The sequence below is a fragment of the Vidua macroura genome, chromosome 7 (genome assembly GCF_024509145.1).
Source record: "Vidua macroura isolate BioBank_ID:100142 chromosome 7, ASM2450914v1, whole genome shotgun sequence".
Classification (NCBI taxonomy): domain Eukaryota; kingdom Metazoa; phylum Chordata; class Aves; order Passeriformes; family Viduidae; genus Vidua; species Vidua macroura.
The window spans coordinates 20,751,584-20,769,382 of record NC_071577.1 but is presented as its reverse complement, the minus strand read 5'-3'; the positions used below and the strand labels follow the sequence as shown (position 1 = coordinate 20,769,382).

General features: G+C 36.0%; 1 protein-coding gene across 5 annotated transcripts in view; it reads right to left on the bottom strand.

The window, feature by feature from the left end:
- Window positions 1–17,799, bottom strand: part of TLK1 (tousled like kinase 1) — a 68,230-nt gene that overhangs the window by 34,095 nt on the left and 16,336 nt on the right. For all 5 annotated transcript variants that reach the window (XM_053982041.1, XM_053982040.1, XM_053982043.1 and 2 more), the window contains exons 2-4: window positions 8,247–8,365; window positions 5,274–5,345; window positions 834–909 (exon numbers count right to left, since the gene is read on the bottom strand). In XM_053982041.1, the coding sequence (XP_053838016.1) occupies window positions 834–909; window positions 5,274–5,345; window positions 8,247–8,360 (262 nt within the window). In that variant the 5' untranslated portion in view covers window positions 8,361–8,365. The remainder of the gene's footprint in view (window positions 1–833; window positions 910–5,273; window positions 5,346–8,246; window positions 8,366–17,799) is intronic.

Sequence of the window (17,799 nt, the reverse complement as noted above, 5' to 3'; positions counted from 1 at the left end):
TTCCATCATCTCTAATTTCAACACTCATTAGTAAGAGGAAGGATAAGCTACTAGGACAATGAAAATAGGAAAATTCATGCAGGTTCTTTGAACAAAGTAGTTGTCTACAAAGTAACATTTAGGAAGAAATTAATTTTAATCAAACAACATGATTATTCTACTAATAGCATGCTGCATCACAAAGACTTCCAGATAGGGAGCCCACTGCTTTATATCTGAAGTGACATTTTCTAGCTCTGTTAGAATGAAAAATAAATCTGATAAAGATGTTATCTGAACTATTTCCACACCCCTTCTGATGAATTTTTGTTTTAAGGTTAAATTTCCACCAGTTGTCACACAAAAGAGAGGAATGACAAAAACTAAACTTTGTAAATTAGAAATCAGTCTCATCATGATTTCCCCACTCTTCTAGACTAATACAATCTTCCACAAAAAAGGAAGAATAAAATTAAGTTCTTATACATACCTTTAAAACACGCATCAGATATTGTAATTGCTAATCTTTTTCCCCCCTTATCTATTGAAAAGAAATTCAAACCACAAGACATTTTGCACGAGAAGAATTGCTGCAATTCTTAAGAAGATTACAGAATCATAGCTGTGAGTTACACATGCAGCAGCTCATGATTCTTTTCGGTAATTACCAGTCCCATTCATGTTTTACTTGCCCATCCCTTCCAGTGACAAATGGGAGGGTGACAAGAATACATAACTTATCATCCAAAACATAACACCCATCTTACATAAGCTAAAATACAGAATTTTTAAGGCTAACAGTCAAAACTGTGTTACATGCAGTCACTACCTAGTCAGTTTACATTTTAATTTACCTTGGCTGCTTTCACTCTGAGTGTCTGCTTTTCTTTTTCTTCCTCTGGAAGGTTCTGACTGTTTCTTCTCTGGAGTCTACAAACAACAAAAAGAACATGATGCAACATAAGCTCTATTTGTTTGTATTATTATGAAATAAATTTAAATCCTCATCCATAAAACATGATCTCACAATTCAGCAGGGATGCGATTTCAGATCATAGTTAAACTAGATAATATGATCTTTGGTCAATCAAGTACAAGCTTGAAGAGGTATTTAACAAAGTGAGAAGTAACTCTTAATTTCCCAAAAGGCAATTCCACATATTAATTTTTAAGCAATTACTCCTTTTCATTCATTCCAGGGTTTATGAACACCCATTTTTGTTTCATTTATGTCTGTATTTTACCAAGATCTCTGTATTTCAGTGTGAGTGTTTTAAAGCTAAATACTTAAGTGAAATAATCTGATTCTTGATGGTGTTTTCTACACACTGCTGTAGCATAAACACGAATTTCCAATGCTTCAATAAGAAGCCAATAATGCTACACTTTTTCATACACTTTTTCCAAACTAATAAAAACTGTATAGATTTCTAGAATCTGCTGAGAATTAAAAAGAAAGAAAAGAGGAAAAAGTAGAGAGCAAAATGTTAATATCTATCCACTTAGAAAGTGCCATCCTCCCCATACACTTTTATCTCAAGGAAAAGAAAGAAAAGTATCAATGATAAGTGAAAAAATATAGATCTGTTAATATTTCTGGAATAAATTTTTCTACACAGTTGCCTGGAAATTACAATCACCATGTACAACACAGATAACAAGAAAGGGCTGTGATCAGAAGAATCTCTAAATTATATTTGCTCCCCTTTGATCTGAGGATTCAAACCAGTTAAGTCTCCCCAACTGAAATAATAAAAGCTGCTCTTGTTCAACATATTGCAGCTCTTTGTGTGTGTATTCTTCATGGTGCCTCATACATAGCTGGAGAAAGCATAGGAGACATTACATGAACTATTTTATCAGTAAACTGAACTGGTAAACATGAACTATTTTTACCTTAATAGCTCAGACTAAATTTGAGATCAGCGACAAGATGCTTCATTCTCTCATGATATCATTTTATCATATCTGTCATTTGCTGCTCCAGGTATGCTTTCTTAGCACAGCAAATTGTATCAACATTCAAATTTCAACCATCACTAAATCATTTCAAGGACCTTTCAATTCCAAAATCTTTGTGTGGATATGCTCAAACATGAATTTACTATGAATACCCAACAGTATTTATGTTGGCAAGAACCACTTTAAGCTACCTGTGATCCCTAAAAAATTATTAGTCTATAAAAGAACCAGCAGGACAAGAAAGGTCTTCCTTACCTATACCATGTATTTTTTATGTGTTTTGACTCAGTGTGTAGCTTCATAAAGATATCTTTGGAAGTTTTACAACCGTAAATGTTGTATTATCAGGCTGTAAGTTACGTTTAAATTAAATATATATTATTTTAAATAAACTCATCCAACTGACATCTGCATCATCTACAGGGCTATCATACATTAGCAAAGTATATAACACAGACTCCTGAAATGGAGTTAACTCAAGACTATTGATTCTACAAGCAGAAAGCATAGCTTAGAATTTTAACTTTAATAATTTGGAATTATAGCCAGGTAAATAGGTAACATTAAGCTACCATTCCACGAACTAAATTGAAACTACTTAACCAAGCATTTTCATGTTATTCTTGTTTTCCAACTTTCAATTCTGCAGTTACACTCTAATGCAGTAATTTTTACCTACCATATCAAAAAAAAAAAAGGAAAAGTTTAAAATCTAATTAATGGTAAGATTTCCCCAACCAAAACTAGTTTCCAGCTGCTGTGGCTTGTAAAACCAGCCATTCAAAGAGGTTTATAGTTTTAAAACTCAAGTTATTCATAAATGTGTATTTCCTTAAGCTCTTCTGATTTCTTTCAGTGTTTAATTTAACCTTCCAAACCAGAAAGTACTAGCACACTAATGAGGTTATTAATGAGGTTACTTAACAAGGTTATGTTCCCTTTTTCTAAGCACAAAATTCGCATGATAATGTACAGCACACATCAATCACTAGAAAATGTACTCCAAAATCCTTCCTAATGAATGGAGTCATATGAATTACAAGAAACTGAAGACTAATGGGGCTGGGGATTATCTCCCTGATAAATGAAGACTGAAGCTACTTTCTGTAGCTGCCGAAGTATTTACCTATAGCCAAGATTTAAATTAAAATCTTACTATTTCATAAGCAAGATAAAATACCTTTAAGGTTATCCAGCGCTAGATTGTAAAGTTATATTAAAGTCACACACAGCTTGGCATACTAGCAGAGCCTCATACATCTTGGTCTTGATCCTAGTTTTCCCCTCAATTTCACTGTGCTTCCCCTGAGTCTTCCCTTCACATTCACAGATTTAATGTGCCACTTCATGATGAAAGCACAGAGTAATGACATGAATGCATCATCAGGGTTTGATCAGAAATTGACACTCTTGCTAGAAATTAATTTCAATGATTCTGAGATTTGCATATCTACTTTTTTTTCCTCCCAAGACCTACTATAATACAACAGTGCTCTTTCAACATCAAGTGATGGCACTGCCTCTCCAATGAGCAAGTCTTATTTCCACACTACCATCACTGTTACTGTGAAACCTTCAAGGTCATGCTATTAAAACAAACAAAAACCAACACAACAAAGCAATCCCACAACCTGTTTGCAGTATTAAAATCTACAGCTTACTTTTTATGGTACTTTAGCATATAAGTAACCAGATGTGATTTTAAGAACAGTAAAAATTTATTAACATAGTTGCTATTACAATTATAATTAAAGTGAATATGACTAACAACTTCTGAAAGGGTCAAGAAAATGTATTTTGCTACTCAATGTCATTAAGACTCATCTTTCACTGTGCAATGGAGCACAGTGGACTTCTGTGCAGCGACATTTTCGAAAAAGATGTCTGTTTCTATTTTAGAGTACAAGTCTTAGAATATTTAAAAGACAAAATATTATCCTTACCCAGAAGCAACACTTGAGGTTAAAACACTGTGCAGAGACTTTCAAACTCACATGCCTTGGAAGATGTTTGCCTCTGTATCTCATGTATAGAACTGTAAAATAACATTTTCCTACACCAAAAACTTATTACGCATATAGCCAATGTTCTGAGATCACTCAACTACTCATAGACATGTTTTTCTGTCAAGGAATTGCAATAATGCATCATAACCTTCAGGCTACTGCAGCACATTTCCATTCCCACACCTACATCAGAACTGCATCACTGCCCAGAGTATTTCTAGGAAAAGCCATGAATAAAAACAACAGGCAGACAGAATCTTCTGGTTAAGAAAATAGTCTATGCAGTTGGATGCATAATCCAGCTGGGAAAGGTGAGGGGAAAAAAAAACATAGCAGAGCTTTTTTCTACAAGAAAAACAAATCACACATACAGAACTTTTATTTATAAGGTATCAGCTTTGGGAACCAATTAAATTCACTTGCTGACAGCCCAGTAAAAAAGCATCTTGCAGTGACTGAGCAAATGAACAATTAGACCTCAAAGTAAAGCTCTGATGTGAAAATAACACCAACAGCACATTCCAAATAACCATCTCTCCAGCATGGCACACTGTCACACAGGGTCTGGCCTAGGTCAGAAATCCACTCTTGGTTACAAAGGATAAATCTTATCCATGCAATCTGTGACATGCAGAGGCAAAACCGTCAGAGGGATTCACCGACCCCAGAATAGGTACATTCTAAGAGTTGTAGTATTAGTGCAACTATATCAATGCTCATCACTAAGAGGAAAATATTCTACTCAAGGGAAGTCTGAGCTCTGCATATTTAAACCTAGTAAAAGCATGAATCCTTTTCTTGGATTACAAACTGGAGTTAGGTAAGAAAATACGCAGTGACAACTGCAGGTTTTACAAATAAAAGGTGATGTCTACTAAGGATGTCTGGCCTTGGCATAAATCCATATTTGAAAAGAAAACACAGTAAACCAGTTTCTAGAGCATTTTCAAGGATTCATCCAAAGATAAAAGTTATGTGTGCTGATGAAACACTTATTACTTATGAAACAAAAGACAGCAAACTATACAAACATTTTCAGCTCCAAAAGCTGTATGCATCCTCAGACCATGACTACACAGATAACAGAGAAGCAGAAGCAGCTAGTTTCATGACCAAAAGTCCAAAGAAACTCATTTCTTCCAGTCATGGTTCCTCTTCCAAGAGATAATGTCTTTCAGTAATTTATGCTCTTTCCTATCTATCTGAGTAGTCTGCATTTTACTTTAAAAGCTTCTATACAAAATAAGGCATCAAAGTAGAATAAAAATAAATTACTTGTTAGCATTAAAATTCTGAGGTAATAATGAATCTGCTCCATACACTTACCTCTGATTCTTTATCACTTAAAGATCCCAAGCTTCCAAAGCTGTGATTTGAACTCTCGTTATTTGTTGAGGCCTACCAAGACAAATAAAATATTCAACATTATACACAGAGTTATAAAACATAATCCACTGTTACCACTCACAGTTACAACCAGTAAGTCATTTCACGCTCTCATGGAAAAATTAACTATAGAGCACTTGTGCCTGGAAAGAGGGATAAGAAGTTTGACAGGTGGGTATTTTCACAGGGCACAGTAAATTCTGAATTTCCATTGCTTTTGAGGCAAGTTATACCCTAGCATATTCAAAACCATTGAAGAAAGTTCTAGAGACTACTAGAATTTTTCAATTTTTGAAGAAAAAGAGGTGCTAAGTAAAATAAGTTTTCATTTTCTGTCACGGAATACGTTTAAAAATAATCTTTGCAATAGTCTAGTCTGTCTTCGAGAAAATTAACACCTATTGACAGTATTATTCTACATTCTTGAAACAAATTATTTCCCCCAGTACAATAAATTTACATTAGTGAGGGAAGAAATAAAAACAACAACCCCAAGTAGTGATACAGTCCCAAATTACAGTATTTTTTTTAGACATTTACTAAGGCTGATTTATTCAGAGATCTTTTGAACACAGCATGTCACGAGGACATTTTTATGAGTCATCATCAGCTGAGTGTCTTTTTATTAAAAAAAAAACAACACCAAAACTCTTATACTGATGGACCAGTCTCTTCCATATAAGATGGCAGAACAAATACTTTGAAGTGAAATAGTTCCAAGGCAGTTTTTTCCTGAGCATTAAATTCCAGCCCAGTATCAGTTTGCAGGACAGTACTCATCTGTGATATCTGAATAACTAAATCATCTCTGAATTAAAATTTCTAGAGAAATATTAGTTAAACACACAAAATTTCCATGCATCTTTTCACCCCCAGGGCAGCCTCTAGTGCAGAAATGTCTGTATGTAGTCCTTCCTTGCCCTTTGTCATTATCTGGTCATCCAAGTCAGATACAACAATAATATCGGTAACCTACATTTGTATTTCCAACCCTGCTTACTGAAAAAGCTTGAACATGATGGGATTTTTCCTCCCAGAAATTCCAAAACTCTTGGATCTGCATCTATAAGAAACAGTAGTAACAGTATCTGTTGCAAACATTTATCAAAGCATTAGATAGTATTAAAAAAACACCACTTCATCTAGATATCCATTTGGAAACCAACTGGATGAGATACAAATCTTGGAATGCATCAGGGACAAGCAATGTATTTTTTCCATGGTAGAGTGAAAAAGGAAATTAGTTATTTTAAATTTCTTTTTCTGGCTAATGTGAATGAACAAACTGAGAATGTGAAAGTGGAATGTAATTTGGCTCACAGCTAAAATCAGCTAACAACAGACAACAAGAAAAATACTTCAACAGACTTATGGAAATGGTAAGCAGTGACTCACAGGGAATCAAATTTTAAAGAAGTGGAACCCCAAGAAACTTGATAATGCCTTTAAAAAAAGTACTACACATACAGCAGCAGACAGATTATGAGGGAAAATTTGCAACAAAATAATGGACCAAAACAGCTATATCAAAAAGTAAAAGTTCAATGAAGTTAGAAGTACAGATCTACTAACAAAAAATGACAAATACTAATGTGAATTATGAGCAGCTACCTGAGCTATTAAAATGAGTTAATTAGGGGAGTAAGCAGCATTAGAGAACCCAAGAATAAATAAACAAAACGGGCCAGAATCATTGTGTTTGTCTCTTTCTAATTTTAAGCATCAGATATGGCAAATATACAAGTTTGCAATCAAAATGAGAAGACCACTAGAGCATCACTGTCAGTGTGTCAATCCGATCTCATTTCTTCCCCTATTTAACTCACTTCTTGGTTTAAATGGTAGTAACAAGTTTGTCGCCTTTTTACAGTTTTGTGACAGTTACCTTCATGTCACTCTCCAAAGCAAATTAAGATATGATGCAAGATCACTATATAATAATTTCAATTCTGTGTAGTTTGTTCATAGTAATCGATACATGACATGTCTTCAGAAATTTCATCAATGTCTTCTATCAGGAAGTATTTTGTTCTGTAATCTATACCAGTAATTAAAATACAGCATAGGAAGCTAAAAATACTACAAGTTTATGTAAAGCACTTAAAACATGAGGACACTGCAAACAGTTTGGAAACAGAATTCAGAAGTAATTTAGTCATAAGGGAAACACACCTAAAAATATTAGTATGACACCTTTTTAATATCAGTTTATTAAGTACTATATTTGATGGAGAACATTCAAATGCACAAATACAAATTTGAATACTTCTGGCTAGGCAACAGTATTGGAGAAATCAGTCTTGGAAGCTGAAGCTACTAACTTGAAAAGAATACGCAACAAAGACAAAATTATTTTGCAGATGTATTAACTGAAAGGAAATATGCAACACATGGAAGGTAATTATTCAGTGTTCATAAGGTTCTTCCTCAAGTGTTGCAACCTGGCTTAGATACTAAAGGACAGGAATTCTACAATGAAAGTAAGAGAAGCTGATATAAATGTCTGAAAATGTTGAAATAATTTATTTATCTATATCTATTAATCTTCAAAAGAGTTTAATCTTGAAAACAGATGTCACACCAGACTCCCTAAGTAGATGGTCATCTGCAGCAGGGACAACTCCACCTAAATAATGGGAAAATCTTCCATCTCTGATCACATGTGCACTACAGCAAAGCCACAAAAGAGTTTGTATAAGCTCATTCTTCAGTGTTTTTTAAGAACAATTCGACGTTCATGATAAACAATCCTATCTCAAAGCAAAATAACAGAAAAACAGGGATTTTTCTGAGAGCCTCTTCCAACCCAAAGCTTTTACAAGTAAATCACGCTGACAATATGAAAATGAGATGGTGTGAGATATATTAGTATTTCAAAGATGGCAGATCTGAATGACTACTCTTAGGACTTACTTTAGCTCCAACACTGCAACTTCCAGTACTCCCAGTGCTGCCACTTACTACTCCTGTGAATCTTGCCTCTAACAATTCTTGTCGTCTTGGGTCCAGGCTATGAAGTTCATCCATTGCTCCTAAAAAAATACATATATAAATTCATTACATTTCCTAATATTTGCAGTGGAACATTTCACAAACAAGCCAACATACCACTGGCCTATGCAAACCAAGGATTTGTACCCTCAACTTGACAATGACACACCATCTGTTACCTAATAACCAAAGCACTCATGGAATTACAAAAATTTTGTGGCAAGTTCTGCATATCAGAATAGCCTTGTCAATTCTGGTTGAAAACAAGAACCTGTTAGAGGCATGTAAGAGACACAGAGCCTGCAGTATGCAATACGCCAACCCGACAATTATTTATAGATTAAAAACTAGCTGACAGGAACAAAGTATTTTCCAGCATAAAACCTCCCAGTTCTGCAATACATTCTGCAATGATCTTGTTTTCTGTGTTATCTAAATATTAGACTATCAATTTCAAAGATCAACAAGCAGGAATTATAGGGGGAAAAAAAGAAAATCAGAAAGTAGATCGCAGTCCTCAACTCATGCAGAGGAATGCAGTGTAATATGGAGGTCCAAAGGTCAGAGAAAAAAGGAGCAGGATCAGCAATAAAAAAGGAACCAAGAATAACAGAGACACTTGCAGAGGTAATGGCTTCAACAGAGCCCTGTAAATGAGGTAAATCAGTGCTGCTGGCATCTGCAGGGAAAGTAAGGTGGAAGGAAATGGAGGAACAAAAGGAGTTTCTGATGAGCTCAGCCTACATGAGTAGGCTGCAACATGATGTGCAGCTTCCTAATTTGTATTTAAATCACTTATGGCTGTTTAATGAGTCTGAAAGATGATGTAGACAAATAAGTCTTTCATATTTACACAAACTGCATTCTGTGTTTTTATCTTTTCAACTACTTGAACATTCAATTTATCTTCAATTGGAAACATTTCAGTTGCTTTATTTTAAATAAGATATTTCATGTCCAAGTCTTAATGCACTATTGTAATAGCACAGCCTCCAAGTACCACACAGTAAAATAGCCTCAATTTTTTCTGACTAAGACACAACAAGTTGGTGTTTTTGAGTCCCACAGGACAACACAGCAGTTCAGCAAAGAATGGTGCCATGAAAAAAAGCTTTTGAAATTCTGTTTTTGTGAAAACTAGTTTTCAAAGTTTAACTGCTGCTATAAACCTCTACCCATCAGCTTAACATTCTAACCAATGCATCAACGTAGCTTTTCCCTCACTATTAATAAGTCAAGACACACTTTCTTATGGGACACTTGGGTATCTCAAAATCTTCAGCATTCAAGCCTTAGTCAGATCTTTCTGACATTTTGGCCACTCCTGGCCATAGAGCTAACCCCTCTGGTAGGGAAAGCACTGGTTCTGCTATTTGGCTAACTCAAGTTGCCCTTGCTCCTGCAGGAAGGCAGATGATAGCAAGTGAGGTGTTAGCACTCCTTTACCACAGGAACTGGTAACAGATCACCTCCAATGGAAGAGAATCACACCAAGACATAAACAGCTGGTAAGGAAACATTCAGGAAATGTGTTTGTGGCAGAGTCTTCTTTTGAAAAATCAAACCATGAGTGGCAGGTTGGAGATACCACGTTTTGTTACTACACCCAGATGCAGCCATATATAGAGCTGGAGGACTCCTTTCCAACAATGCAGTTTGAAACTGCAGCTGGCTTCTCTGCAGTTGTAACGCTGCTGCTGAACTTGCCTAGTAAAAAATTCTCTGATTTCCACATCCTTTAGATTGTAAACTCCCTGGGTTTAAAACTGTTTGTTTATCTACATGTATGCTGAGTGCAGAACAATCAGGAATCCTCTTTAAACTCTTGCTCCCTAAATTGTGCTTGTGTACTGCTTTCAAGGGTTTTTATAACAAATCGAACACTTCTCATATGCATAAAAAATATTTCTTACATTAATGGACTGTGTAGTAAGGATATACTTTTTTTAAAGCAGATATGTTCAGCATATCTTTCCCAATCTGTATGGATATAATCCATACCTTAATGGGAAAGTATTGCTCTGAAAAAACATAAGAAATTAATCACAACAGATTGGTCAGAAAAGTTTAAATTATTACTGTTTTGCTTTATAAAAGCAGAAGTTTCTAAGTGTATGCCACTCTGGAAAAAAAAAAGCATTTTAGTTTAGCAAAGTAAATCATTTAATGAAGCAGGTCTAGCAATATTTTGATTTATAAGCCTATTTGATAAGACACTGCCCACAAAAGTTCAGTGATCACTTAAAATTACTGATGTAACTCCAGCAATTACAAAATCATGAGTACATTACAGAAATAGATACTACGATACCTTACATTGTTTATTTTATGAAATGTGGGAAAGCAATAATCACTGTGGATAGCTGCAGCTCTGCAGCAGTACTGTGTCTAGATACTAATGCACTAAAGAGATCAGTGCCCCTGGGTTAACTCACTGGTCAGAATGGTGATGTAGCATGTAAAGGGGCAATCCACAGCACAGATAAAATATAACCCTTTCTTTTTCTACTCAAATTTTGGAGCTGACACACACTAATGAATGCACTGCATTCTCTTCACTATTTCTGCTGAAGTGGTTTTTTGCTATTATGTTAGGGGGGTTTGTTTTGGTTTGGGTTTTGTTATTGTTAAATATTCAAGACTGAAAAGCAACACTCACCCTGCTATCTCCGTGATTTAAAGGACAAGACAGAAAAGCTGGATTCAAACCTTATTTCCACAGAGAGAAATCCCAGGAAGGATCCCAAGAACTGCCTTCCTCATTCATGTTGTAATTTAAATACACCATCCACATCCAAACACACAGCTGATTTATCAAGAACAAGCAGCTCTGTACCTTCAGTTCTCAGCACAAGTTACCTACTTTTAGAGGTACTGGCAGTTTTAAAGCATTTCATGCGAGGGATTTTTTTTTTTTTAATTATAAAAATTACGTATTAAATTTAATTAATTAAAGGACATATCACCTTTTTAAGCATTAGACTTTATAAATTCTCCTGCTCACAGAATGCCTTGCTACCAACAAGACTGACATAACTTACAGTCCTGAAAAATATACCCAGACTTCTTATTTGAACTAACGTCCTGCACCTGAAGGCCAACTCACTAACTCAAGGGACATCCAATCACATTACACAAGTACTTACAGCATATTTACCATGAGGTAAAGGAGGAAAGACTGGCATTGCTACTACCCACTGCCATTCAAACTTGTGCTATCTTCCAAAGAACACCTGGAGGTGATCCTGAAATTCATGTTAGAGTCCTAAAAAATGTATTTCTTTATTTCTTGTAACCACTACAGATTCTGAATTCTTCTTCTGATAGTTTTTTGGGTTTTTTTTAATTACCAACATTTTGTCACTTTTGTATTTTTGGGGAATGGTGATATCCTCCACATTATTTTATCAGATGGATAGACAGCCTCTTCTCTAAAAGCTAATATAATATATACAGATACCTTGTCTTGAAAAGGACATTTTTAGCAGGAATTTTTTTGAAAATAACTCCAAATTCCCCTGAGAATTTCTTACGCAATGGAATATGTCAAGAGTCAAAGTTCTAAGTCGGAGACGCAATCTGCAAGCTTTTTCATGGCATTTGGTATAATCTATTATACAGTACTCTACCTTAGCAAAACAGAGTTATAAAGCCTCAAAGGATTCTCCATGGTAGTTAGAACACTTCAGAACCAGTGACCAAGAAACAGTGAAGTACAACTACACTTGTATCGCAAGTGTACCCCAAATACATGAATACTTGCAAATGATCCACTTATGTAACCAAGTACTTGCTCAGGCCTGAATAAAATTGATATTTTAGGAGAAAAAGTTTAGCAGAGAGTTGCAGCTGCAATTATTCACCTTCTAAAACTGCATCTTCTGTGATACTCTTGTACTACAACCTCCATCTTGAACACTGGTAGACTACGCAGAACAGCATTGCAGATCCAAACACAAAGGGTTGACAGATCAGACTATTTTTCTTTTCCACTAAATATGGAATCAAGCTCGGTATTTATCTTTGACTCTTATTACCCTGAATTGACTCTTATTATCTGGCCATCAATTACAGCTTTGAAATGAAGAAAGATCAACAGCTTCACACATTGTCAGCTTTCTACAATGAAGATAAAGTTCATTATGCAGAAGCCACATTCTTCTCAGAACAGCTCTCCAGATTAGATTGAGGCTCCCTTCTCCTGAATTCAAGACCAGCACAAACCACCTTTCACTTAAGTGAAAGCCAAACTGGTTTGGTCTGGTTTCTTTAATGCATTTCTACGCGTATAGCTTTTAATGCCAAAGCAAAATACTTCAACACAGAGACCTATCTGTTGAATGGAAAAAGACCGTTTAACAATAGCCCAAATGTAAATTGAATTTCCTGATGTGCTCCTAGTAGGCACTCAGATTTTATGGTAACACACATAGTATGAGAGTTCTGTGCAGCATATTTTTAGGAAATCTTCACATTAACGTTGATAATATTGGTGCCATGTAGTCTTCCTCAAAGGCAGTAGCATCCTTTAGAACAGTAATTCTAACTAATATCCAGCTAAAAGGGCAAGGGGCAAAAAAAGAGGCAGAGAGGCAGCATACACATTTTCAATAGCAGGAAGAGCAGCCTGGAAAGCAGGGTTTTTTTTGCCCTCACTCCCTTATCTGTTTTTTCATCAAGATTCCTTTAAAGGTATCAAACCAGATTTTAAGCATAGTAACCACTCCAGGTATAGAAGCCACTGTTTAACAGCACTGCAGTGCAATCCTTGAAGTCCTTAAGTAACTGTTTCTTTCATTTTGGAATATCCTAAGTATGGTTTTATCCCACTCACTACGTTGATGCTCCAAAAATTTAACTTCATAACAACTGAGTATGATAGCTCTTGTCATTCTAGAATACACATTTACCAGCAAGCAGGTAAAAGAAAAGCTTCAAAATATCAAATGCAGAACAGTCTACAGAAAATTACTAAACCCAGATTTTTAAACCCTTAAGCAGTCTCTTAAAAATGAGGCCACACAACTACCTTTCTCTGTATACCAACATGAAGATACGTATCTGCATCCACATGTATTTCCTTTTAATTGAGCTCTTCTCTTGTTTCATTTAGGGAAAAAAAAAAAAAAACAAACCAGACCAAACCCAAAACCAAACCAATCAAACTATGCATTCAACTTCCTTCTTCTTCCCCATCTTTATGAAAGTCTGGGCTTTCCTTACTGCAGAACCAACCAGAAATGACTTTTTAATTTCCAGGAAAATAGGCTAATGAAGCTAATATTTCTGCCTCAAATAAAACCAACTATTTGGTAATAAACTATTATATAGTTATGTAAATGTTGATCCAAGTCTCTTCCAGATTATACTTTCAGTGCTTTATAAAAGCCAATGGAGAATAAAGTGACCCAGGACAAGATGTCAGTCAAGGAATAGAGGGAGCACTAAAATACAAGTCTGGCCAAGTGAAAAAGCAAGGCAAATCAACTCTCATCAAACTGTATGGAATTAATGGAAATCTTGATTTCTAAGTTGAAAAATGACACCTGTTCAATTTAAAATAGAACATTTGGGCAGTGGGATTGAGAAACTGATAAAACAAAAAACCAAAGTCACAAAATCGACCTGTGCTGCAAAACTATGTTTCGAATAGCCTCTCTTCCACTGTGTGTTTTGGGAATCACAGAGAACAGAACTGGAAGCAGCCTTGAAAATGAGTAACGTGCTAAGAAATCAAGTTGAAATGTTAGTATAATGGCATTAAGCTAAGGAGTTTTAATTTGAGAAGAGTTCAATTTCAAGGTAACAGCAAAAATACAGCCCATTTTTAGCAGAAGCCTTTGAAGTTCATCACCATCCAATGTGAATCACAATCCTGATGTCAAGAAGGTCCCACTGAATTGAAATGAGCAGTCGGTAGGGCAGAGAAAAAGAGACAATCTCTGAGATTTAAATAAAATCTGAGATTAAATAAAACAAAATCCCAGAACTATATTTATGTCCAGACAAACAAAAGCCTAGAGGACACTACTTATCAATGTCCCAGGGTTACAGCTCTTCCAAAATACTTTAAAAAACAGCTATAGATTACTCATGACAAAGTTTCAACTGGGAGTTTAGAAATGCTTAAAAGTATTGACTTCCTAAGGAACAGAATTAACTTCTTTTACAGAAGACTACGTAGCTACTGTAACCTCCAAACAACAGGTAACTTGAAAAAGTTCAAGGTACTACATTCAAGTTGAAAACTTAAGCTGTATCTGAAGCTAACAGTGGCAGTAGATGAAACAGCAAAGGATAAAAATATATCCTGATATTCAAGTGAAACTAGCCTTTTGAAAAGATCATAAAAGGTAAAAAAATCCTAACGACAGAGAGACATATCTAAGCCCAGGGTAAAGAAAAAACCAGAATCCATTTAATTAATCAAGAGTCATTTTAAAGCACAGTGAAAATGCAGTATTTCTCAGCACCTGAGAACACTGAAGCACATAACACAGCAGACACCCCCCTACCACTGCTAAGGTGCCTAGGTGAACTTAACAGGCTTTTCTTATTAATCTAAAGGAGACTGAGGGGTAAAAGACAGATAATTAGCAGACAGATCAGGCTTTGGTCTACATAAAACCTGTGGGAGGGAAATAATCTAACTGCCAAATTTTAGCCTAAAAAAGCACAACTGTGGAAAATCTAAAAGTATAAGGAAAAAAAATCTTTCCTATGAACATAAAAAGACAGCAGTTTTGGACAAATATTATACACTTATATATGCTGATTGCAGTTCTATAATCGCTGGATGGAAACTTATTAAAATACTAAGCAGAGAATTAAAGTTTTTTCTGATGTGGAAAAAAAATATCCCCAAACACAGTAACTTATAACCAATTTCCCATGGACTAAAAAGTTGACAAGGAAATGTATTTTGGATAGATTGCTAGGTTAATCAAAATTAATTCTTCTGGAGCCCAAAGAATAGGAAAATATTCCATGTCCCTTCTCTCCCCAAGATGCAGCAGTCTATTTCCATTTGGAAATCTTTTTGAAATTACTGTAGCTCTTAAACATTGTTTATTTTGCTTTTCCCAACAGTTCAACAGTCCAGAAACTTGATCTAAAATAAAGAAAACTTTGGCTGCTGAATAGATAAGTAATTTTCTGCAAATCATTCTATAACAGAAATCAATTCTTTAATGTTCAAGAAACCCCATAATGATCTTAAGGCTTCATGTTTGTGCTGCCAGTTTTTGATTTCAATTTTGTGGCCAACAACCTGGAAAAGAGAAGAGAATTACGGAGAAATACGTTCCTGAGGGAACCCTTGCCAACACCTTGAAAAAAGACTTACAAATGAAGCACTTGGGCCAACTCCAGACCAGCTAGGAGACATTTTTGGGTAACAATTTAAGAACGTTTAATTCTCCCTGCCTTCAGCTAGGCGCTGTATTCTAGGGATCTCCTGAGGATTATGTGTCTCATCAGATGGCTGTAGGCAGCAGAGGCAGAGATGAATTTACAAGTTGCCTACCAATGCTTTAATTTGGCCAAAGGCCAACAACATATACTCATGTGAGTGGATCTGTGCCACAAGGATGGTAGCTCAGAATGGCTCGTTGAGAGCTCAGGGAGCAAGTGATTCAAACAACAGAGAGGACAACAGCTCCCCAGGGACTACTCTACTGTAACTGGGGCTAAACCTGGCAACCCTGCCCTAGGCAATGCCTCATTTCTGACTAGTCCCTCTTCCAAGCCTACTCCCTGGAAGTACAATTGAATTGCCTGAAAGACACAGCTAGCTCAAGAGTAATGCTTGAATCAATAAAGAATTCTCAGGAATTGCTGAGTGACAGTATTTCCCCTATGCATGCATACAAGAAATTACACTTTCCTTCAATTCCACAGACAACAACTGCACAGGTGTAAATACAACCTGTTTGAGGTGCAATGCAGTACCCAAGAAAGACAAACAGTAATGTAAGAGAAAGACCTTAAAAGGAAAAAAAAAAGCCACAACTGACTGAGCACCTTTAAAACTTATATCTAAGCATTAAAAAATGGTAAAACCTGTATGTCTATGACAGCTTTCAAGACTGAAGTCTAAATTAATGATGCTGATGGTCTGAAAGCTACTTTTTAAACAATATTCATTGAAACAATGGTATGCTGTGTCTCATTTCAATTTTATTCATTATTCAGAAAATCAATCAACATTTCGTTTTATTTGGCATGTAAAACCATATAATAGGTCAGGTTTTAGCCAGGTTTTTCTTTCTGGCAGCTTTCCTTGAAGGAATTCTTCACCAATCAAACTTTTCTCATCTTGCCCCAGAAATTATGATGCCAGTATTTTTGCAGGGTGAGTTTTTTTATATTAGGGATAGGAGTTAGCAAGTATAAATTAAATAATAAAGAGAAAATAAGATAGAGCACAGAACATTCAACATGGTATCTATCTATCCATTTCCCAGACTTTCAATATAACTCCATGTGCATTGTGTACAGGAAGCGTTAGCATAGCAAATACTGCTATGAGCAACAGAACCGCGACAAGGTCCTTCCTGAGTCTGTTGAATAATGTTTAATGTGATGAATGAAGGGAATGAAGGGACAAACAACAATTGAAAGAACATGCAGTGTATTTCTCCTTGTACTCAGCATTGGTGAGGCCACACCTCGAATACTGTGTTCAGTTCTAGGCCTCTCACTTTAAAAAGGACATTGAGGTGCTGGAGCGTGTCAAGTGAAAGGCAACAAGGCTTGTGAAAGGTGTAGAAAACCTGTGCTGTGGGGAATGGCTGAGTGAGTTGTTCAGTCTTGAGAAGGCTCAGGAGGGACCCCATTGCTCTCTGTAACTCCCTCAAGGAAGGCTGTAGGGAGGTGGGGGCTGGTCTCTTCCATGGTGCCTTCAGTGAGAAGATCCAAAGAAATGGCCTTAAGCTGAGACTGGGGAAATTCAGATTAAATATTAGAAATTTCTTTTTCACTTTTAGAGTGGTCAGGCACTGGAATAACTTTCCCAGGGAGGTGGTGGATTCACCAGCCCTGGAGATGTTTAAGAGGTGTCTAGATCTGAGTGATATATAATGGTTTCAATGACAGTGCTAGGCTAATGGTCTAACTGGATGATCTTGAAGGTCTCTTCCAACTTGGATGATTCTATATTTCTGTATCACTAATAGATCAAAGGCTGTTTGTCTGGAATTACCACCCATCAGTGGCACTTAGGAGGCTACATTTTGAAGAACGGTATCACGATATTGTCTCGTCTCCTTTGCACACCTTTACCAAATTCAATAGATCAGTTCATGGGCACTGTAACAGAAACACATGCTGTGCCCCACTGCAGAACAGTCCACTTGGAAGAATAATTCTCCACATCCAAAATAACTCTCTGTGTCCAGTAAAGCCTTCTAGGCTCTTATAAACAGTACTGAGTTAGGCAAGAGCAGAATCTAATTCCTATGCCAAAATCCCAGTC